Source organism: Callorhinus ursinus, unplaced genomic scaffold, assembly GCF_003265705.2.
Source record: "Callorhinus ursinus isolate GAN/ISIS: 27379988/994484 unplaced genomic scaffold, GSC_fseal_2.0 scaffold13, whole genome shotgun sequence".
NCBI classification, from domain to species: domain Eukaryota; kingdom Metazoa; phylum Chordata; class Mammalia; order Carnivora; family Otariidae; genus Callorhinus; species Callorhinus ursinus.
In genome coordinates this window covers 30,320,220-30,341,282 of record NW_027397075.1, presented here as the reverse complement: position 1 = coordinate 30,341,282, position 21,063 = coordinate 30,320,220, and the positions used below count along the sequence as shown (strand labels likewise).

Sequence of the window (21,063 nt, the reverse complement as noted above, 5' to 3'; positions counted from 1 at the left end):
TGCAAAGGCCTTTGGGATATTAACACTTCAAACTGTATCAGTTACTTGTATCTGAGTGTAAATGAACTTATTAGATGCTCTTGGAAAGGCTCTCCAGGTATTAAGAGTACATGAAAACTCAGGGGCCTAGGAGAGATGAGACAGCACACAGAGTAAAAATCAAAACAGATATGGTAGGTTGGGGCCAAAGGAAACAAATTTAATTTACTTAACTACTTCTTATCTTACAGAAACCCTAAAAATTCTATACAAATACTAAGGAAAGTTATTGTTATTAATACACCTGAAATTATTATTGATAATCTCTTGAAAATAAAGTCAAATAGAAGTGTTCCATTATTTACTATGAAACGCTGATTTTTCTCAGCCTGTTATTATGAAATTAAAAACATTTAAACTATGAGTAATGCTTTTGAAAAATATCTAGTCCAGTCAAATTAGAAACCTTGATGGATAATACACATCCTTTTCCCTAACATGCATACACACAAAACCTGCTGGAAGAAATTAACCTAAGGACAGTATAGTAGACACACACACACACACACACACACACACACACACACACGTCCTATAGATTACAAATCTTATGAAGCTCATGATAAAGCTAGAGGCATAACGAGAAGAAATGAAGCCTCAGTCCAAATGCAGCCGCCTGATCAACAGAAACCACAAACCCCACCGGGTCTACCTCCATGCTGCCATCAGAGTAACAAATAGCTGCTCCCTATTCCTCTTGTCTCACTTCTGATAAATGTCACAGCATGGTGATCCCACCACTGCCACCAACTGAAATGTAAATGTAAATGGATACTTCACCAAACCACATAGCATTGAGCATATTCGCACACATACTTACCACAACTTCACAAATACCTTATCATCCAGCCAAAGGCAAGTTAGCAGGGAAAGGACGCTTATCAATCATCATTAGCTAGGCACAGTTCCACTAGTCTCCCTCAATTCTATGGAAATATACAAGTTATCAATAGCCTACACAAGATGGCTCTTATGAAGTCTAAACGGTTATCCATGGCTTTGTTGGTTATTTAGTTAGAGATATTTAATGAGGGTCATTAAATTTTAACTTAAAATTATAGATCTGAATCCACACTTCTGTAATGTGTTCACACCTTTAAATAACTATCCTTGTGAGGTTCTCAGACTTGGCATCATCTAACATTTAACTTCCACCAGTTAGAATAATTGAAGCAAAGCCACCTATTTTGGGTACATGAATAATCCTCACAATGAGAAGATGGCCTCATGAACTAATTTCACTTTCCTTATTATCCCTGACATTACTCCTTTTAAGACCAACATGAAGATTTTTTTTTTTTTTGCAACAGCCAAGAACCAAAGAAGCAAGCAAAGGCAAGCACCAATAAACAGTCCTGACAAAATTCTTCCTAAGACTCTTCTTGAGAAGCGGTCATATTAATGGTAACCACTGATATGGTGACATGGTCATATCAGTGGTAACTATCTACAGAGTCTAATGCAGATGGATTTTAAGATTAAGCTCCAAATGTGACAACTACAAACCCAAGTCCTGTAAATTCATCTAACTTGCAGCCAGGTAACTTCCCTCTATTATGTAAAAATGTCTGAATTTCACATCCCTATAGTAGCTAAGAGGCACCATCAGATTTTAGCAAATCTGGTGGTTTTAACTTGAAAAAAAAATGCCTTGCTCATCTGGTATTCCATATTTCTTTGGTAGCTTCTATAAGTGGGAGACATATTACAAAAAAGAGAGAGAGATGTGAAAGAAACAGTTTGAGGTAAACTCCTTATCTAGGAGGTATAATTGTAAGGTTGTTTTCATCATCTCAGAGCCATAAACCAATGCCCAAAACCCTGGAAATGTTTTCATGAGCAGTGAAAACCAATGTGATTTCAATGCTGATCATTAACAATCAGAGTAAAAGGTTAACTGAGTCTTACCTCCACTCCCAGCCATAATAAAGTATCAGGCATTAGATGTACCCTCCCACATTAAAAAATTAGAAAATAGGACCCAGTATATAAAAGAACAGTGTTCCCACATTGAACAACAGGCAATGCAAGATAGTAATTACCGAGAGAAGGGAAACCAACAAGGTGAGTACTTCAATAGTTCCAGCTCAAGGCCTAGAGAAAGCATCAATGTCGCAGCTCAGGAAGGCAGACTCCATACAAATGTCAACAGCCTCACTACGATGAAGGGACAGAATTCAGAGTTCAAGGAAGCCAAGGCAGATAGAATTTAGTGTAGCAACATTCTTCAAGTATTGAAGAAAAGGGAGCTGCACAGAGATAAAGTTCCAGAGACTAGTGAATGCATGTAAGGATACTAACAAGACTGGGGGAAAGAACCACCAAAAGGAGTAGGAGGAACAATGTCAGCTCACAACAGGCTTGGAATAGTTGGTGTTCCAATAAACCAGAGTGGAAATACTTATTAATACCTGAGACTTCAAGTAGAATCAATAAAGAAGTCAAATTTGCCCTTGACTAAAGGCTGCTCTGGACCATCCCAATAAATTTTAAAAGCAAGCCTCAAAGAGATCAAACTGATGCCTATTAATTTACTACATATCAGAACAAAGCCCAAAATTATTAAAACAAAATCCAGCACAACATAAAATTCACAATGGCCAGTATTCAGTTACTGTAGGAGCCGTAACAGGATAAAAGTCATTCAGCAGGAACAGACACAAAACTTACAAAGAGGATGGAATTAGCAGACAAGAATTTTTTTAACACATGGCAAATTTTATAAGTTATATATTTATATTAAATTAATATAATGGGGGCACCTGGGTGGCTTAGTCATTAAGTGTCTGCCTTCAGCTCAGGTCATGATCCCAGGGTCCTGGGACTGAGCCCCGTGTTGGACTCCCTGCTCATGAGAGAGTCTGCTTCTCCCTCTCCCTCTGCTACTCTCCCTGCTTGTGCTCTCACTCTCTCTGTGTCAAATAAATAAATAAAATCTTTAAAAAAATTTTTAAAAATAAATATAACATGTCATGATTTAATTAAAGTATAATCATTTAGTGCTCGCTTCGGCAGCACATATACTAAAGTATAATCATTTAGTGATCACTTTGATGCATTTTATTTTTTTATTCTTCTTTTAAATTGAAGTATAGTTGACACACAGTATTACTTTTCCCCTGCAGAGTATCCTCCAGGACCAACCTCTGAACGTTCACCTTCATTATTCTCGTTCATTTGGCGGTTGAAGTACATATACTTTCCTCAGTGTGATAATCCCTTCATTATCACTCCCATAGTTTTACCCTCTGCTATTATACTATCCAGGAATTATTTATGGGCATGGCTATTCTCACCTATTGGACACTCAGTACCACCCTTTTAATGTAGGAACTGTGTCTCATATATATCTTCGTACACCTTTCAGTAAGGTTTTCATATGAGAAAAAAGGCGCTCGATAAGCTTTGAATAAGTGCTCCTTACATATGTACTTTTCTGAACACTCAACTTTAACAATCTCAGTAACATAGACACAAAATAATTAAAAGATTTACTTAAAAGGCTAGCAATACTTTATTTTTTTTAAGATTTTATTTATTCATTTATTTGACAGAGAAAGAGAGAGAGAGCACAAGCAGGGAGAGCGGCAGAGGGAGAGGGAGAAGCAGGCTCCATGCTGAGCAGAGAGCCCGACATGGGTCTCGATCCCAGGACCCTGAGATCATGACCCAAGCTGAAGGCAGATGCTCAACCGACTGAGTCACCCAGGTGTCCCAAGGCTAGCAATACTTTAGACAATAAACAATTTAGGCAACATCTCAAGATTACACCTACCTTGCAAATCAAAATAGACCTGCATTATATTTAAGTATGTTGATGTTTATTCTGAATCCTGCACTTATACTTGGTCAAGGAAAAGCCTATACAAGCCTAATATGAACACTGGTAGACATGTACACAGAAAATAAGAAAAATGAAACATTAAGACACTGATGAAGAGTCAGATATATCATGTACATGTCAAGGAAAAGGGTTTTGATGAGGAATAAGAAGAACAAGAGTAAATGGATATTCAAAATGGAAATCACTTGGGGCGCCTGGGTGGCTCAGTCCTTAAGCGTCTGCCTTTGGCTCAGGTCATGATCCCAGGGTCCTGGGATCGAGCCCCGCATCAGGCTCCCTGCTCAGCGGGAAGCCTGCTTCCCCTCTCACACTCCCCCCGCTTGTATTCCCTCTCTTGTGTCTCTCCCTCTGTCAAATAAATAAATAAAATATCAAAAAAAAAAAAGGAAATCACAGTTGACATGCCTTAGATTTGAGACCCTCCAAAGGATAGAGACTCAAATTGCTTTTCATATGCCTTACAGAGGTATAGTAGTTTCTAAGCCCTAAATTACTTACAAAGTATTGCATGAACCCAAATTCCTATATAATGGAACTATAAAAACTGAAGTCCAGTGAGAGAGGCAATTCCATCCATATAGACTCTGTTATGTATGTAGAGGTTTAAAAAAAAAAAAAAGCTTCTTTAAATATCAGCCAAAGTAATAGTAACAGGAAGACAGTTGAAGGAACATGGCGTACAGGACACACACTGGCAACTTCTCTGTTGTGTCGCACACTTGTAGGTATTTAAAATCTATTTAACGAACAGATGAACAAATGCAAAACATGAAGATAAAAACTGACCAAACAAATGCACTTTGGGAAAATAATGAGAAGGAATCCCATCAGGCTTGGAGGATATTGTTCATATTAAACTAACACAATCACTTTAAAAGTACTTAATGTGAATTTACCTCATTTTGCAAAATAAATACCTTTGGTTACTACAAAACTATCTTGTAAACCAGCAAAGTAGTTCAATGATGGTCCATTCTATGCTGTTCAGACAACAGAACAACCAATCTCTTAAATTTGTAGGCTGTATCATTCAACAGATGCTATAATGCATCCTACCCTGCTGGCCAAGTGACCACTGAGGTGAATGTTTCACAGAAAGGAGGGTGCAGGCTATGGCAGTAGGGGAAAATTAAGCATGACCCACAGAGGAGAAGGCAAAGAAAATGATTTCCAGACTACTGCAACTTATCCAACAAATGCAAATACAGGGGACATCTGTGATCTACAATTTCCACTGTTAGAAGCCCAAGTGGAAACAATGAGAGTAGGAAGGAGGAGTAAGTAATAATTATTATTAGTCATAGGCATGATATAAAATAAGTCTATTCATTTTCTTACAATAAAAATCACACCTCCCCCTCTCAGATTTAAACAGATATTAACAACTATACAGCTTATCTTCTTCAATATCAATTATTTCCAGACAACCCATTTTTAAAAACTGGGAGAACAAAGGCTTATAGAAGGAAAAAGAAGTCCAAAAATGAAGAAACTTGTTATCACCCTTCCATTCAGCCTCTTTAAGCAGACATAATTCTGGAAGACATTAGATGGAGCAAAAGGTCAGATAAATATAATTTTTGGCTTGGAAACTTGAGGCCAATAAAAACCTCAATGCCTTCTTTTTTTAAAGGGATTTGTTTTTCTGGGGGATGCTTTGGGTTATTATTCCGTGAATATGGGGCACAATGTAATAAAGGAACTCTCAAAGGTCTTAAATAGGATAATATTCTTGTTAAATGGATAGAAATGTAGACTATATACATGTATTAAGGTAAGACTTTGTCCAAATGTTCCTACATTTATAATCTATTTCATGGAGAGGTCAAATGACTCTCAGGATTCTTATAAACCTTATTTTTGAGGAGGGAAAAAGAGTAGTTTGTGCACTTTCATCCAGCATATTTTAAATCTGGTTTTGTTGTATTTTTCAGGTCACTGCTCTTTTAATATTTTTATAACTCAAGAAATTTAACTTGTCTTCATTTTATGTTTGGTTATTGGGATCCTACTTTCAATTACTAGTTATATACATTTTTCTTACCCCCACTTCTTCTTTTTGCTGACAACACTCTAAAACTGTTATTTTTTACCATTTTCCTTTTGTTGTCCTTTTTTCTTAGCTTAAATATTGGCTACCCATTGATTAATAGAATTTCTAGTTAGTTGCTCAGTTATATATCTTCCATTTACAAAGTCCACAGCAATTTTTGCTCAACTCTCAAAATTTTGAGAAAAGTCAAAGAACTATTCTAAGCAAACCTGTCTTAAATTTTATTTCTTCACAGGTAGGTGGCTGCCCTTTAATGCCACATTTATTTCCATTTAGGAAGGAAATGACTAAATTAAAGGTATTATGTTTCTCTTGTAAGGAAATGAAGAAATATGTATTTCAGTAGAATTCTATTGCTGTTTGTGAGGTTAAGATGACTTTTGAGTTGGCAATAATTTGTTGTTTTTAAGGTCTGCTTGTCTCTATTTTATTTTAATTAATTAATTAATTAATTATAAATAGGCTTCACACCCTGTGTGGAGCCCAGTGTAGGGCTTGATTTCACAACCCTGAGATCAAGACATGAGCTGAGATCAAGAGTTGGACGCTTAACCAACTGAGCCACCCAGGCACCCCCCGTCTATTCTATTTTAGAAAACCCAACATCCTCATTGTCCAATACCCCAACAAATATATTCTAATGTATTTTTGATAGTTCTATTTTCCAGAATTAAAATTGTGTGCTTGATAACCATGTGACATTCCAAGGGGTCAAAGGGACTTCCTGGGCTTATCAGAAATCAAGGAAGACCCCAGCTCTAAGGGATGGGTGGATATGCACTTGCTGAGATTTCACTTGGATGGTTTTTTCTCTCTACATTTATGCCTAAAATGTAAGTCAGTTATATAACAACAAAATTAGATGTTATTAGAATATCAACCTCTGACAGTCTATGAAAATCCTCAGATACACATATATCACATTATTACATCGTACACCTTAAGCTTACACAGTGTTATATGTCAATTATATCAAAATAAAGCTGGAAAGAAAATATCCTCAGGCTCTTCAAATTCCAGGGCCAAATGTGCTGGTGTCTGAGCTAGATGCCCTGGCAGCAGGAGAATACAGTTCAGAACTGAATGAGTGAGTGCCTCTTATGTTCAAAGCACAGTGCTTAGACCTGTCTAAAGACTCCATGACCAAACATTTAAGACAATTTTTAAAAGAATAATAGGTAATAGCTCAAAAAAGGGAGCTATTAAAAGGAAGAAGGAAAGATATCTAGAAAAAGAAAACAACAGTAAAACAATTAGATGGAATTGTTATGAATGTTTCTCAAAGTGTTTATCAAAGACCAACAGCTATCTCCCAGGGCTTTTGCGCCAGACCTGCTGAATCAAAACTTCTGAGGATGATTCCCAGAAATCCTCAGGAAACTTATGCACATTAAAATTTAAGAAGAGCTATATTCAAGGGACTTTAAACTATGAATCTGCACTTTATATGGTAACCTGCACTTTATAAGGAAAACCATAGGAAACCAGCACTGGAGCAGAACAAGGTCAAAGCTGTAGTCAAGAAAGAATGTTTTCAGAATCACATTTGTTTTCACATGAGGTTAACTTGTTACAATGAAAAGAAAATAAACATTTAATCCTGCAAAAACAGACTATCTTATTCTAAAATATCCGTTTTAATTAAATTCAGATATTTAAATATAAAACAAATGACATTTAGTTTTAAAATATTTTCAATGTTGTTATTCAAGAAATACTTGAATGTTTCTACTAAATATGTAGCAATCTAATTTATGAAACTAGAAAACAAGTCCTGGTCATTGTACATACATCAGGATTTAAAGTCTAAGTAATCTGTAAATTTCTTTAAAATATCTCACCTGTGAGAAGGTGACATTTCTCTTTAGAATTAACTATCCTTGACTCTTGCGGAAAGAAGCAATCTCCTCAAACACACTCTGGCTCAGTTCCACCTAGACTCACAATTCTTTGAAAGCTGTTCTGAAGAGACCTCATTGTGCAGCCCCTCACTTAGAACACCTTCACAGCCTTCCTGCTGCTTCTCAGACCTGCTGCCTGAACTCTGTTCCTCACCTGTTAGTTATCTGGTGCCTCAGAAACAAGTGTTCCGACTTCTGTTACTGAATAACTTTATTCAAATGGTCACTTAGAGCAACTCAAGGACCCCAAACACTGAATAGTAATAATTCTCTAATAAACTATATCTTATGCAATTATTGAAATATGGACATGTTACATTGTGCAGTAAATGCAACACAAAGGTGGTAAATCAAATTTTGAGGAATTAATAATATATTTGACATGCATGAAAGGAGGAAATGCCAAGGAAGTCTTTCACAAGAGAAAGAATACTTCTGTAATGTGAACAATTAACTTTAATTTATCCATTTTGAAAGCTCTAATTTGTAATATCTTTCTTTTTTACACTAATGACATTGAAATAAAGGCGCATCAGGCAATATAATAGCATTTAGAGAAGTATTTTAATGTAGAAAAGTTCTCTAGGAGACAAAACCACTTATCCTTAACCATGACCTACAGGCTTTACTTTTTAAGTTCTTAACAGTAACTTTTAATGCAAAGAGTGACAGATTCAGTCCTTCAGGAGATAGATCAGACTCCAAATGGATTATTTCCTAAAGCAGTGACACTTTCAATATACTCAGTAGTTCGCCAAAAATATTATACTCAGGCACATTTGCTTTCTCAATTTGTCATGTCACTAAAGCAGTAACAGTGAGACCAGATACTGAGAAGAAAGAAACCAGCGGCAAGCTGATGAATGTTTAACAACAGTTGGCACCCTAGGGGGGAAAGTCCTGGTTTATAGCATTTGCCAATTTCCATACTGAGAATACTCCCACCGTGACCAGCTTCAGGTTACCTCCATGATGTCAGTGAATACAGGGAGGAGAAGAGAGTTGCATTATCGGGTCTCAGGAGCTGACACGAGCCCGTAACAACATGGTACCGGAAATGCCCAAAGGCATTGAAAACTGTCCCCTTGTTTTACCAAGACCCTCTACCTACTCCCTTGCTCTTGACACAACAGTCCTTACCCAACACCTCATCGGTGCTTTGTCCAACTCTTGTCCTTTCAAGCAAAACCTTCAGAAATCCTTCGCTCTAAATCCAAACTATCACGACCTTATGACTTAAAAATTTTACCCTTATTAATAAAATCACGGACATAGTGATTTTTCTCACCTTCTTCACAACACTGTGATTTTCTGGAATGATCTCCTATACTAAAAACTAAATTTCCTTTAAAAAATTACACAGAATAAGGCTTAGGGTCTGTAATTAATTTCTTGGCTTCGTTTAGGAACTAATACAGCAGCAGATGGGGACAAGCAGTTAAATATTAGTAAACGAGCATTATGTTGCAAAGTAAATGATAATTATGAATTAGCCAAATAATTTCTATATTTACTATTCACATATTGATGCTCCCTTACATAAAATATAACCCAATAAAAATATAAAGTGTATCCTGAAAATAGTTCAAGGGGCACCTAGCTAGCTCAGTTGGTAGATCATGTGACTCTTGATTTCACAGCTGTGAGTTCAAGCCCCACATTGCGTGTAGAGTTTGCATAATAAAAAATATTTTTTTAAATAAATAAAGCAAGCAGAGTTTCCTATTTTTAAAATGCAATATTATCAGTGTCAGAAAGATACTAGTAATAACCCCTACTCCTACCAACAGTGTGGCCTCTGACAAATTGCTTAACCTTGCTGGGGCTCTTTTTCTAAAAATGGGAATCGTAACATCTATCTCAGAAGGTTCTTGCATAGTGCTGATACATACCTAATGCTCAAAAATAGGGCAACCAGTCAGTATTATAGTTTTCTAAATAGTAACTGTCCTGGGCTTAGCAATACTTTTATAAGAGTTTCTTATAATTGTAAAAGGAAAATCTCTGCATTAGAACAGGAAGTATCGGGGCACCTGGGTGTCTCAGTAGGTTAAGTGTCCAACTTTTGATTTTGGCTCAGGTCATAATCTCAGGGCTGTGAGATCAAGCCCCACGTTGGGCTCCACACTGGTGTGGAGCCTCCTTAAGATTCTCTCTCTCGGGTGCCTGGGTGGCTCAGTTGGTTAAGCGACTGCCTTCGGCTCAGGTCATGATCCTGGAGTCCTGGGATCGAGTCCCACATCCGGCTTCCTGCTCAGCGGGGAGTCTGCTTCTCCCTCTGACCCTCTTCCCTCTCGTGCTTTCTATCTCTCATTCTCTCTCTCTCAAATAAATAAATAAAATCTTTAAAAAAAAAGATTCTCTCTCTCTCCCTCTTCCTCTGCCCTCCCCCCACTGCACCCCACCCTCTCACCTCTCACCCCCACGCACGCACTCACTCTCTCTCAAAAACAAACAAACAAACAAAAAAGAACAGGAAGTATCCACATGGTTTTGAATATTCCCTATATGCTCTGACATCCCACGTCTCTGGACCCAGTGCAACCACAGCCTCAAGTCTACCTCTTCCAGGCTCTTACTGCCCACAGCTGCTGTCTCTGAACCCCTGAATCTAAGACATAACCCTTTGTAAAAAGCCAGGCTAGCAGCCATTCTTAATTGGAAACAAAAACTAAAATGCATCCCTGGGTTGTTAAGAATTTCAAAAGGTAGTAAAAGAAAGTCAAAAGAGACAGAAAGAGAGTTACTCAATTTATTTTATGCTGACCAGTACAGATTTCATTCAATAACTTGACAATGATATATATATAAAGAAATGTAAATAACCTAGATAAATTAGTAGAATTACTTTGATAGTACAGTAAAAGAATAAGTTACTAAAATCAAGTATACCTTGGGAATGCAAGGATGCTTAAATAAGAAATCTATAAATGTAAAGGTGAACCTATCAAAAAGTTTTTTAAATGATCACCTCAATAAATGCCAAAATGCCATTTATTAAAATTATATATCTATTTATTAGGGATTTTTTATATTTTATTTAGTTAGTTGAGAGAGACAGAGATAGCAAGAGAGAGCATGAACAGAAAGGAGGGGGAGAAGCAGACTCCCCGCTGAGCAGGGAGCCAGCCGCAGGGCTTGATCCCAGGACCCTGGGATCATAACCTGAGCCGAAGTCAGATGCTTAAGGCACCCCTCCATTTATTAGGTTTCAAAATATTTTTAAAATTAGGAATAAAAAGTTCCTTACCAGGAAAAACAAATAATAAATAATATTTGCATAATTTAACACAAGAGGTATTTTCACCAGAACTAGGAGCAAAGGGATGCCTGAGTGACTCAGTTGTTAAGCATCTGCCTTCGGCTCAGGTCATGATCCCAGGGTCCTGGGATTGAGCCCCGCATTGGCCTCCCTGCTCAGCGGGAAGCCTGCTTCTCCCTCTCCTACTCCCCTGCTTGTGTTCCCTCTCTCTCAATCTCTCTCTCTGTCGAATAAATAAATAAAATCTTTTAAAAAAAAAAAAAGAACTTGGAGCAAAACATGGTTCTGGAAGTCCTGGTCAATGTAAGAAGACATTAAAGAGAAATAACATACAAATGGAGATAAGAAGATAAAATGATCATTATTAGCAAATATCTTGGCTCCTTCCTGGAGAAAATAAAGTCATCAAGTGAAGAATCCCACAACTCTCTACCACTGAAAGCACCGACATACATTTTCCTCTTTCCATGGGGTTGCAATAGAAAAGGTATCCCTTCATCCTCCTCACGAGTAAAGGAATTATCCTAACCCACTATCCAATCCCTGAACCACTCACTGTTTCGTTCTCTCACATTCAGTGGCACCTACTTTAAGGCCTTCATCATACTATTTTATTCTCTTTCAAGGTACCTGGCTCACAAGACCCTCCCCAAGCAACTGTTTGAGCAACACTGTCTCCCTTTACCTCATCTTCTATTGTCCCTCCTTTCTCCACTCCAGCCCTAGTGGCATCCTTGCTATACTTCAAACACACAAGTAGTTCCCATCATAGAATCTTCTAACTTCCCTCTGCCTACATAAATAGCCTCATGGATCAAATGCTCACTTCCTTCATCATCTAACATTCTATGGTTTGGGGGGTTTGTCTTATTTCATTTTGTTTTGTTTTTTGGTGGTTGTTGGTTTCTCCCCAACTAGAATGTAAGCTCCATGTTGCCAGGGTTATTTGCCTGATATACAGGAATCACTCAATAAGCACTGGATGAATGAATGAATCTATCAAGAGAAAGTAGTATTTATGGAACTGATCCCAATTAGAATCCAAAACACAAGTAAATTACATGAGCAGTGACATATATCCCAGCTTGCTTCATTCAGCCATTTGTTAACTATCAACCCAAGCCTATAGTCATATATAGGATTCCCTATGAACAGTTCACTTAGAGTGAAAAAATAAATAAATAAATAAGCATAGTTCGCAGCTGGCATCAGCTAGAGGGCTGAAATATAAAAACGCCTTTTTGGGGTCATGAATGGTTATGAAAACAGTAAATTTTCCCTGAAGAAAGAATTTCTAGTCTACTTTGCATGAAAAGAGAGGTGGTGTGTGAAGTATGATTCTCACTAATTAATGAAAAAATGGTCAAGGTCTTAGAAGTAACAAGACTGGGAGGCTGTTGACAAAAGGGTATAAGAAAAAGGCATATGGGGCGCCTGAGTGGCTCAGTCGTTAAGTGTCTGCCTTCGGCTCAAGTAATGATCCCAAAGTCCTGGGATCGAGCCCCAGGTCGGGATCTCTGCTCAGCAGGAAGCCTACTTCTCCCTCTACCACTCCCCCTGCTTGTGTTCCCTCTCTGGCTGTCTCTCTCTATCAAATAAATAAATAAATAAATAAATAAAATAAAAGGCATATAATGTACCTTCTCAATAAAGCTCAACATGTAACAGAGTTTTTCCCATGTCAGTACTCACCCAAAAATCCTGTGCAATTTGTTTCTCAGCCATCTCAGTATTTTCAGGATAAGTATTTATTGAAAAAAATTAAGAAATGCTGATGAAATCATCATATAATAACTAAAATATCCCAGAGTCAATTAAAAATATTTTAATGTCAAATGTAGAAGATGGTTAATTTAAAAAATAAAAGTAAAAATAGCAGCATTAACACAGATCTGCAATGAGAAATTAGAAAATATAATGGAAAAAAAAACCCTATTCAAACCACAAGAATAACAAAAAAAAAATATGAATACCTTAACTAGAAACACATGAATGATATATAAAGATCATCAAGCATTTTAGTAAGGAATACAGAGAATACATGAGCAAATGAAAGGATATAGCATGATCCCTGGTTTGGAAAAAATAATGAATATTTAAAGATATCAATTATTCTCTATGAATCTATAGGTTTAATATAATTTTAGGGGCAATAGCTTTGTCTTTACAAAAGTATCCTAAACTTTGCCACACAAATAGAAGAGAACCCCTAAATAAAAATAAGCAAAGGCAGAGGGACTATAGACATGACAGACAGATATTAAAGCAAATTATAAACCCACAAAAGTAAAACACTGTAGGGGCGCCTGGTGGCACAGTCGGTTAAGCATCTGACTCGGTTTCAGCCCAGATTGTGATCTCAGGGTTGTGAGACCGAGCCCTACGTCGGGCTCTGCACTCAGCATGGAATCTGCTTAAGACTCTCTTCTCCATCTACCCCTCCACCCCCCACCTCAAATAAATAAATAAATCTTTAAAAGTAAAACACTGTGTTATTGGCACAATAAAACAGAAAAGATATTCAGAAATAAATTGCAGTAGGAATGTAATAGAAGATAAAGGAGACTGGGAAATAAAAATAGTTCACATACATGAAAATAAATTTCAGATAAATAAGGAAATAAATGTTAAAAAAAATTTTAAGTATGAAAAGGAAGAAAATTGTGCTAAGTATTTACTTTTTGTTAAAGATACATATAGAGAGAGAGATTTTACAACCATAAAGGGTAAAACTTCAATACATCAAAACTTTTATAAACAGAATATAAATCATAGGATGTTTGTCCAATTATTTAGATATAATTTAATTTCTTCCAACAGTGTTTCATAATTTTAAGAGTACAAGTTTCACACTTCTTTTATTAAATTTAGTCCTAAGCAGTATGTTATGTTTGATGCTATTATAAATGAAATTATTTTTTTAATTTCATTTTTTGATTGTGCATAGCAAGTTTATAGAAACAACTGATTTCTGTATATTGATCTTGTATCCTGCAACCTTGCTGAACTCATTTATTAGTTGTAATAGTTTTTTGGTGGATTCCTTAGGAATTTCTATGTACTTTATCATATCATCTGCAAAAACAGATTATTTTACTCCTTCCTTTCCAATATGGATGCCTTTTATTTCTTTCTCTTGCCCAACTGCCCTACCTAGAACTTCCAGCACAATGCTGAACTGAAGAGGCAAAAGTAGACATCTTTGTCTCGTTCCCGATCTTAAAAGGAAAGTATGCAGTCTTTCACCATTAAGTATGATGTTTTGTTAGCCATGGGTTTTAGTCCATGCCCTTTATCAGGTTAAGGAAGTTCTCTTCTATTCCTATTTTGTTGAGTGTTTTTATAATGATGGAATATTGTCTGGGGTGCCTGGGTGGCTCAGATGGTTAAGCATCTGCCTTGGGCTCAGGTGATGATCTCCAGGTCCTGGGAGGGGGCCCCACATCAGCCTCCCAGCTCAGCGGGGAGTTTGCTTCTCCCTCGCCCTCTGCCTCTCCCCCTGCTTGTGCTCTCTCTCTCAAATAAATAAATCTTTTTTAAAAATGATGGAATGTTGTATTTTTTCAAATGCTTTTTCTGAGTCTGTTGAGATGATCCTGTGATTTCTTGTTTTTAATTATAGTGATATGATACAATACATTAATTCATTTTTAGGTGTTAAACCAACCTTGCATTGCTGGGATAAAATAAGCTGATTCTAAGATTCATACAGAATTTCAAGAGACTCAAGATAGCCAAAATCATCTCAAAAAATACAAAACAGTTCTCACACTTCCTAATTTCAAAACTTACTACAAAGTTAGAATAATTAAGACTATGCAATACTGGCACAAATATAGAAATATAGGTTAGTTGAAAAGAATTGAGAGTCTCAAAATAAACACATATATTTATGGCCAACTGATTTTTGACAAGGGTACCAAAACCATACAAATGGTGCTGGAACAAACCAGATATTCACATGCAAAGAATGAAGTTGGACCCTTTCCTCACACCATATACAAAAATTAACTCAAAATGGATCAAAGACCTAAACATAAGAGCAAAATTATAAAATACTTAGAAGAAAACATAGGGGTAAAATTCCATGACTTTGGTTTTTGCAATTTATGAGGTGCGGATTTTATAAGTACTTTCAAAGAAATTAATAAGAAAATAGTAAAAGCCACAAAAAGAAATAGGGAAAGATAAAAATGGCCAATTTATAAAAACAATATAAACACCAAATAAGCACACAAAAAATCTAACATCACCAGGTGCTAAGAAATAAGAATGAAAACAAAGCTCATTTGCCGATCAAATTATCATGGTGTTAAGGATAGGGGCAAGCATAACACATTAGATGTAGATACAGGTAAACGTACACTGTATATCTGCATATAGATATTAGATGGATGTTGAATTGTCACTTAAAAAAAATTCTGAAACACATACACACACGCAGGAGGGAAGTAAATCAGAAGGGTATGTAGTTAAACTGTACTGTAAAATTATATAGATGGATTACAATGAGAAAAATAATATTTTCTTAGCATAAAAAATAGTAGGTGTTTAAAAACCTATATGCAAAGGAATTAAAAGAACAATGAAGAAGAGAGCATTTGGAGAGAAATACAGGCTGCTACCCAGAGCAGAGGGATCACAAAAAAAGTTTCTGTAGCTACAACCCAACACCCAGGAATGGAGGTAACAGGCACCATGGGAATGTGCTTTGCTCATGTGGCAAACATCCACATTTATTACCTGCTTTGGAAGTAACAAGCTGCAGCACAAGAGGCCGTCTGGTTACGATGCCCGACCCTCGAGGGAGAAAGTCCCTAAAAAAAAAAAGAAAAGAAAAGAAAAGAAAAAGAAAAAGAAAGAAAGAATAGATTAAAGCATTTTATGTAATTCTGGTTACCTACAAATTTGTAAGTCAAGTTCCACTGTAATTCTCCTAATTCCCAACCTTTCAGTGCATCACATGTCTAAAGAATGTTAGACCCATCTTATAAAAAAAGCATTTGCAAAGTTAAAGAAAGGGGGGTAAAGGAAAGGCCCCTTATATTGAATATTAATCCATGTGTATTGGGACCCCTGGGTGGCTCAGTCATTAAGCATCTGACTTCAGCTCAGGTCATGATCCCAGGGTCCTGGGATCGAGCCCCACATCAGGCTCCCTGCTCAGTGGGAAGCCTGCTTCTCCCTCTCCCATTCCCCCTGCTTGTGTTCCCTCTCTCGCTGTCTCTGTCAAATAAATAAATAAAATCTTTAAAAAAAAAATCCATGTGTATTATCACAATGACCTCACTAGAATACATCCCTCATTCATTTATTCAGCTGAAATTAATAAAAGTTTGTATTATTTTGTATTTTCACTTTATCTTTATTTTCAGAGAATCAGCATTTATAAAAAAAACACATGATGCAGAAATTAATCCTTAAACTCTTTTTGTAATTAAAAAATTCATTATTCTGTCCAGCTTCAAGGTCAACACGGACCATTATTAGAAGTATTAAAGGCATATTAGATTGTGCCTTCTAAAAATCCTGAAGTTCTTTTCCAAAAAAAGTCATACATAAAATGTAGGATAAGTAGGGGGCCTGGGTGGCTCAGTCGTTAAGCATCTGCCTTCAGCTCAGGTCATGATCCCAGTGTCCTGGGATCAAGCCCAACATCGGGCTCTCGCTCAGCAGGAAGCATGCTTCTCCCTCTCCCCCTGCTTGTGTTCCTGCACTTGCTATCTCTGTCTTTCTCTGTCAAATAAATAAAATCTTTAAAAAAAATGTAGGATAAGTAGAGATAAATATTGCATATGTAGAAATTAACAGCAGAGAAAACACTGAAGTTTGAGTTTTGTTTGTTCTCATTTCTGATAAGTGGGAGTTCATTTAAAAAGGGAGTTTTTAAAATAAATAAAGATTGTATTTTAAATGCATGTTAATATACACTAGACCAATAAAACTGCAGCTAAGAAAGTATTTTATAATTACATCTGCAATGTCACATAAATCATACTGATTGTGCAATGTCAAATTCATTAACATACCTATGACACAGCTTTTAAATGCAATTAGAATGCCTTACAACTCTGGAAGATTCATCATTTTAAAAATCACGAATAAATTTGGCTCAATGGCAATGTTTCTCAAAAATGGTTCCAGGACCACCAGAAAGTGTCATAACCACAGATGCCCAGGATTCATCCTAAACCTACAGGGGAAGGTGTGCAGTATCTACTCTGAACAAGCTCCAAGGGATTCTAATGTTCACCAGGGTTTGAGAACCACTGACCTCAAGTCAGGATACATTACTCAACAATTCAGTGGGTGATAATGGCATGGGTCATATTATGAGTTTTGTAGAAAATCTGGTAGAAAGAGCTTCAACACAATGAGATTTCAAAGAAAACAGCTTATACAAACGGTAAGGTCCAGTGAGAATGCTGCAGAACCCAAGCCTTTAGCTCTACTGATCCTTTAGGATAGAGAGTTGCAGAGATAAAATTTTAAAAATTTCCCCATACTACAAACAATTTATTTTGCAAGTGCTAGTGTAAATTCTAACAGAGGAAATAATACTGAACAGCTCCTTAACTAAATTAAAGCTTTCCTCCTTGATTCCAAGGGCTGTTTCATTTGGAAAGTCACTGTATGCAACTAAAATAAATAATAGTGAAATTACAGACTTGTACTGCTCCAAAAAATGCCATCTGAAATAAAATAATGTTATTTATTCATCAAAAAAATTCACTGAGAAACTAAGAAGTGCTAGGGAGATGCTGAGGGCATCATCCAGCACTAGACACCAGAAGTTTGAAATCTAATGGGAAGCTAAAAGACATGCACATAGAAGACCATTAAAGGAGGGGACAGATAAACTACATTGGAGTTCAGAAAAAAGATAGATACTCTCCTTTGAAAACATCTAAATACATATAATTAAATACTCTTAATATTCTCCAGAAACTATATTAGAGTATTCGTTAGTTTTAATGGTTTCAATAATCACTTAAAACTCAGAACAAGGAGAGCATCTACTCTATGTCTAAAACCAAAAAGAAGTTAACTTGAGAATCAATATGGATAAAGGGAAAACAAAACAAACTCCACAGCAAAGAGTGGGAGGGAATCTGTTTGAGCTGTGAGAACTCTGAACAAGATTTTATGATGTATAGATAGATGCCGAAGAGAAATATTCACATTTTATTTTTTTAAAGATTTTATTTATTTGAGAGAGAGAGAGAGCACGAGAGGGGGGAGTCAGAGGGAGGAGCAGACTCCCTGCTGAGCAGGGAGCCCGATGCAGGACTCGATCCCGGGACTCCAGGATCATGACCTGAGCCAAAGGCAGTCACTTAACGAACTGAGCCACCCAGGCTCCCGAAATATTCACATTTTAAATGACTGAATAATGCCATTTAATGAAATCAATAAAATACTTTCTTAAAAAATTTTAAAAAGGTAAAGAAGAAGGGGGAAAGGAAGAAGGAAGAAAGGAGGGATTAGTTACTTAATACCTTCATGCCGGATCTGTTTCAACTCATGTTTATGACTTATATTTATAATGTAGATTTAGTAACAATCCCTTTGAACATTATTAAAGTGAAACATAATGTATCAAACATTTTAAATAACAAATAATTATCATGTGTTTGGCTAAAAAGTTAGCCCACAGATACATCTAACCTCTTTCTCTACTTTTTTATTAAGCAGACAGTTTTGCATTAAAAGTAATAAATGGATTCAGGAACCCAATCCCCTTCTTACTAACTCACACTTACTGGCCCCTTTCATGGCTCTCACCAGCTCTACTTCCAGCACATATATTCTCACCAAAATTCAAAAGATTTGGTAACCAAATCCTGCTACTTGGAAGTCTCTCCTGACTTAAAAGGAGTATCTAAGTGCAACAAAGCACTAGAGAGAAATTTCTCTCTTCTGAAGAGTCAGTGACTAACCTGGCATCCTGAAGATTCATGTCATTCTGATGATCCAGCAGCATGAAAACCATATGCCCAGCACACTGCTGTTGTGCAAGCTAGGGGGCGAGCCCTCAAATGAAACCCAGAGAACCTTGCTTTGAGTCCCATCTCCACCACTGAATGGACAAAATTCTCTCTAAATCTTAGTTTCTTTTGCTACTAAACTGAGAACCTTATGGATCAAATGAAATGCAATATATGGCAACTTTTAAAAACCCAACCACCATAGAAAAAAGTAGTACTATTACTATTGCTGTAGCCACAGCATGTTTTCCCTGATATTGCAGTATTCTCTCATCTCAAAAAAACAAAAACAAAAAGCCTCTACACACAATAATTTAACATTCATGAACGGAATTTAAAGATAAGGAGCCACAGACCCCACCTGAACCCCTTGGTGTTGACCAGCCGCAATGGTTTGGAAAGCTCATTTCCTTATATCTGCCTCCAACAGGGAGTCAAGGCCCCGACACAAATAATCATGAATAATTCATTAGCCACTGTATGCAACCGTCCATTTGAATTTTATTCTTTTCTATGCAATAGGTGGTTGGTTCTCCCATATGTACATCTTATGGGAAAACTACTTTGCTAAATTAATGCAGAAAAAAATGACTATCCCTTTAGTATTACTCTGGATAAACTACATATTTCTGTTTATGGTCATGCATCTAAAAATATAAAATTTGCATGCCATTTTTCTCCATTTTTTTCTCATTTGCATGAACCTTCAACGTAAAAAATAAGAAGAGTAATCTGAAAACTCAGCATCATCTAATTAACTCCATTCTATTGCCTGAGTGTCTTATTTATGTATTCATGGTTGGATTTTAAGGCAGGAGGAGTATTTCCCTCTCAATGCCACATAGCAGCTACAACTCAAATGCTTTTCTTCTCTCTGGACCCACCTCAATAAAGCATTAATCTACACAGTCTTAACAGCTGGTCTTCAGGCAGTAAGTCAATGCTCTATCATGGTTTCCTGACTCCTGCCAAAAAGTAGAGAATAATTCCCACACTATGGTCCAAGAACCATCTTGATAATATTTCTTACTGGCTCTTCCAGAAACTTCGGTAACAAGAAATATTATTACTGGTCCACTAGGAAATGACTGACCTTTGGAAGCCTAAAAAAAAAGGAAAGCATACTTGCTATATCAATGAAGCTAAAAGAAATTTTTCCCTTAGCAACAAATAAAGCAAATACAGAGATGTTTTTTAAGATAGATGTAAATGATCAGTAACCAGATGATCTGTTCAGTAAATAAATGTTTAACATCTGCCCTTGACTAAAGATAAGAGGCATAACTTATACTCTCCAAGAAGTTAATTCATATAAATGATTCATTCAAAAATAAGCTTAGTCTTAGAAGAGAATGGCATGCAAATGACAAGCGTGACTGGCATATGGTTAAGCTCCACACAAGGCGAAATATTGACATAGGTCAGGGAATAAACTTTCTGCTTGGGGAAACAGCCAGAAACTATTTCGGAGAGACATGAGGTAGAAGGTCCTCCAAAAGGGATCAGGGTGTACAAAGACATGGAAGACCAAAGTAATACAGAATATGGAGGAACTGTAAATATTAAAGAAAGGTCAGAATGGGGTGGAAAAGAGTCTGAAGAAAAAGCCAGGACCAGACCTCAGAAGCCTTCACTTTTACTTTTTTTTCTTCCTATAAGAACAGAAAGGCACTAAAGAGTTTTAAGTGATAAGATCTGCATCTCAGAAAAAGCACTGGGGGACTGTATAGAGAATGTTGAAAAAAAGATAAAGACAAAAGACAGGGAGACTAGTCACTAGCCAGTCTGGGTCATTGAAGAAAAAGAAAATAAAGATTAAGTTCAGAATAGTAATGGCAGAGATGGAGAGAAGACATCAGAGAGTGGACAACTGATGGGACAAAATTATCATTCTGATGTGGAATGGAGTGATATGGAGAAGTCAGGATAAATCTCACAGTTCTGGATTGGTTAGCTGGCTGAATAGTGGTACCATT

At 36.6% G+C, this 21,063-nt stretch overlaps 1 protein-coding gene across 8 annotated transcripts in view; it reads right to left on the bottom strand.

The window, feature by feature from the left end:
* The window catches only part of DNM3 (dynamin 3), a 569,456-nt gene that overhangs the window by 465,034 nt on the left and 83,359 nt on the right, over nucleotides 1–21,063 (bottom strand). For 7 of the 8 annotated variants that reach the window (XM_025878034.2, XM_073900029.1, XM_073900023.1 and 4 more), the window contains exon 2: nucleotides 15,843–15,916. The exons of the other annotated variant lie outside the window; for it this stretch is intronic. In XM_025878034.2, the coding sequence (XP_025733819.1) occupies nucleotides 15,843–15,916 (74 nt within the window). The remainder of the gene's footprint in view (nucleotides 1–15,842; nucleotides 15,917–21,063) is intronic. 8 annotated transcript variants of the gene reach the window in all.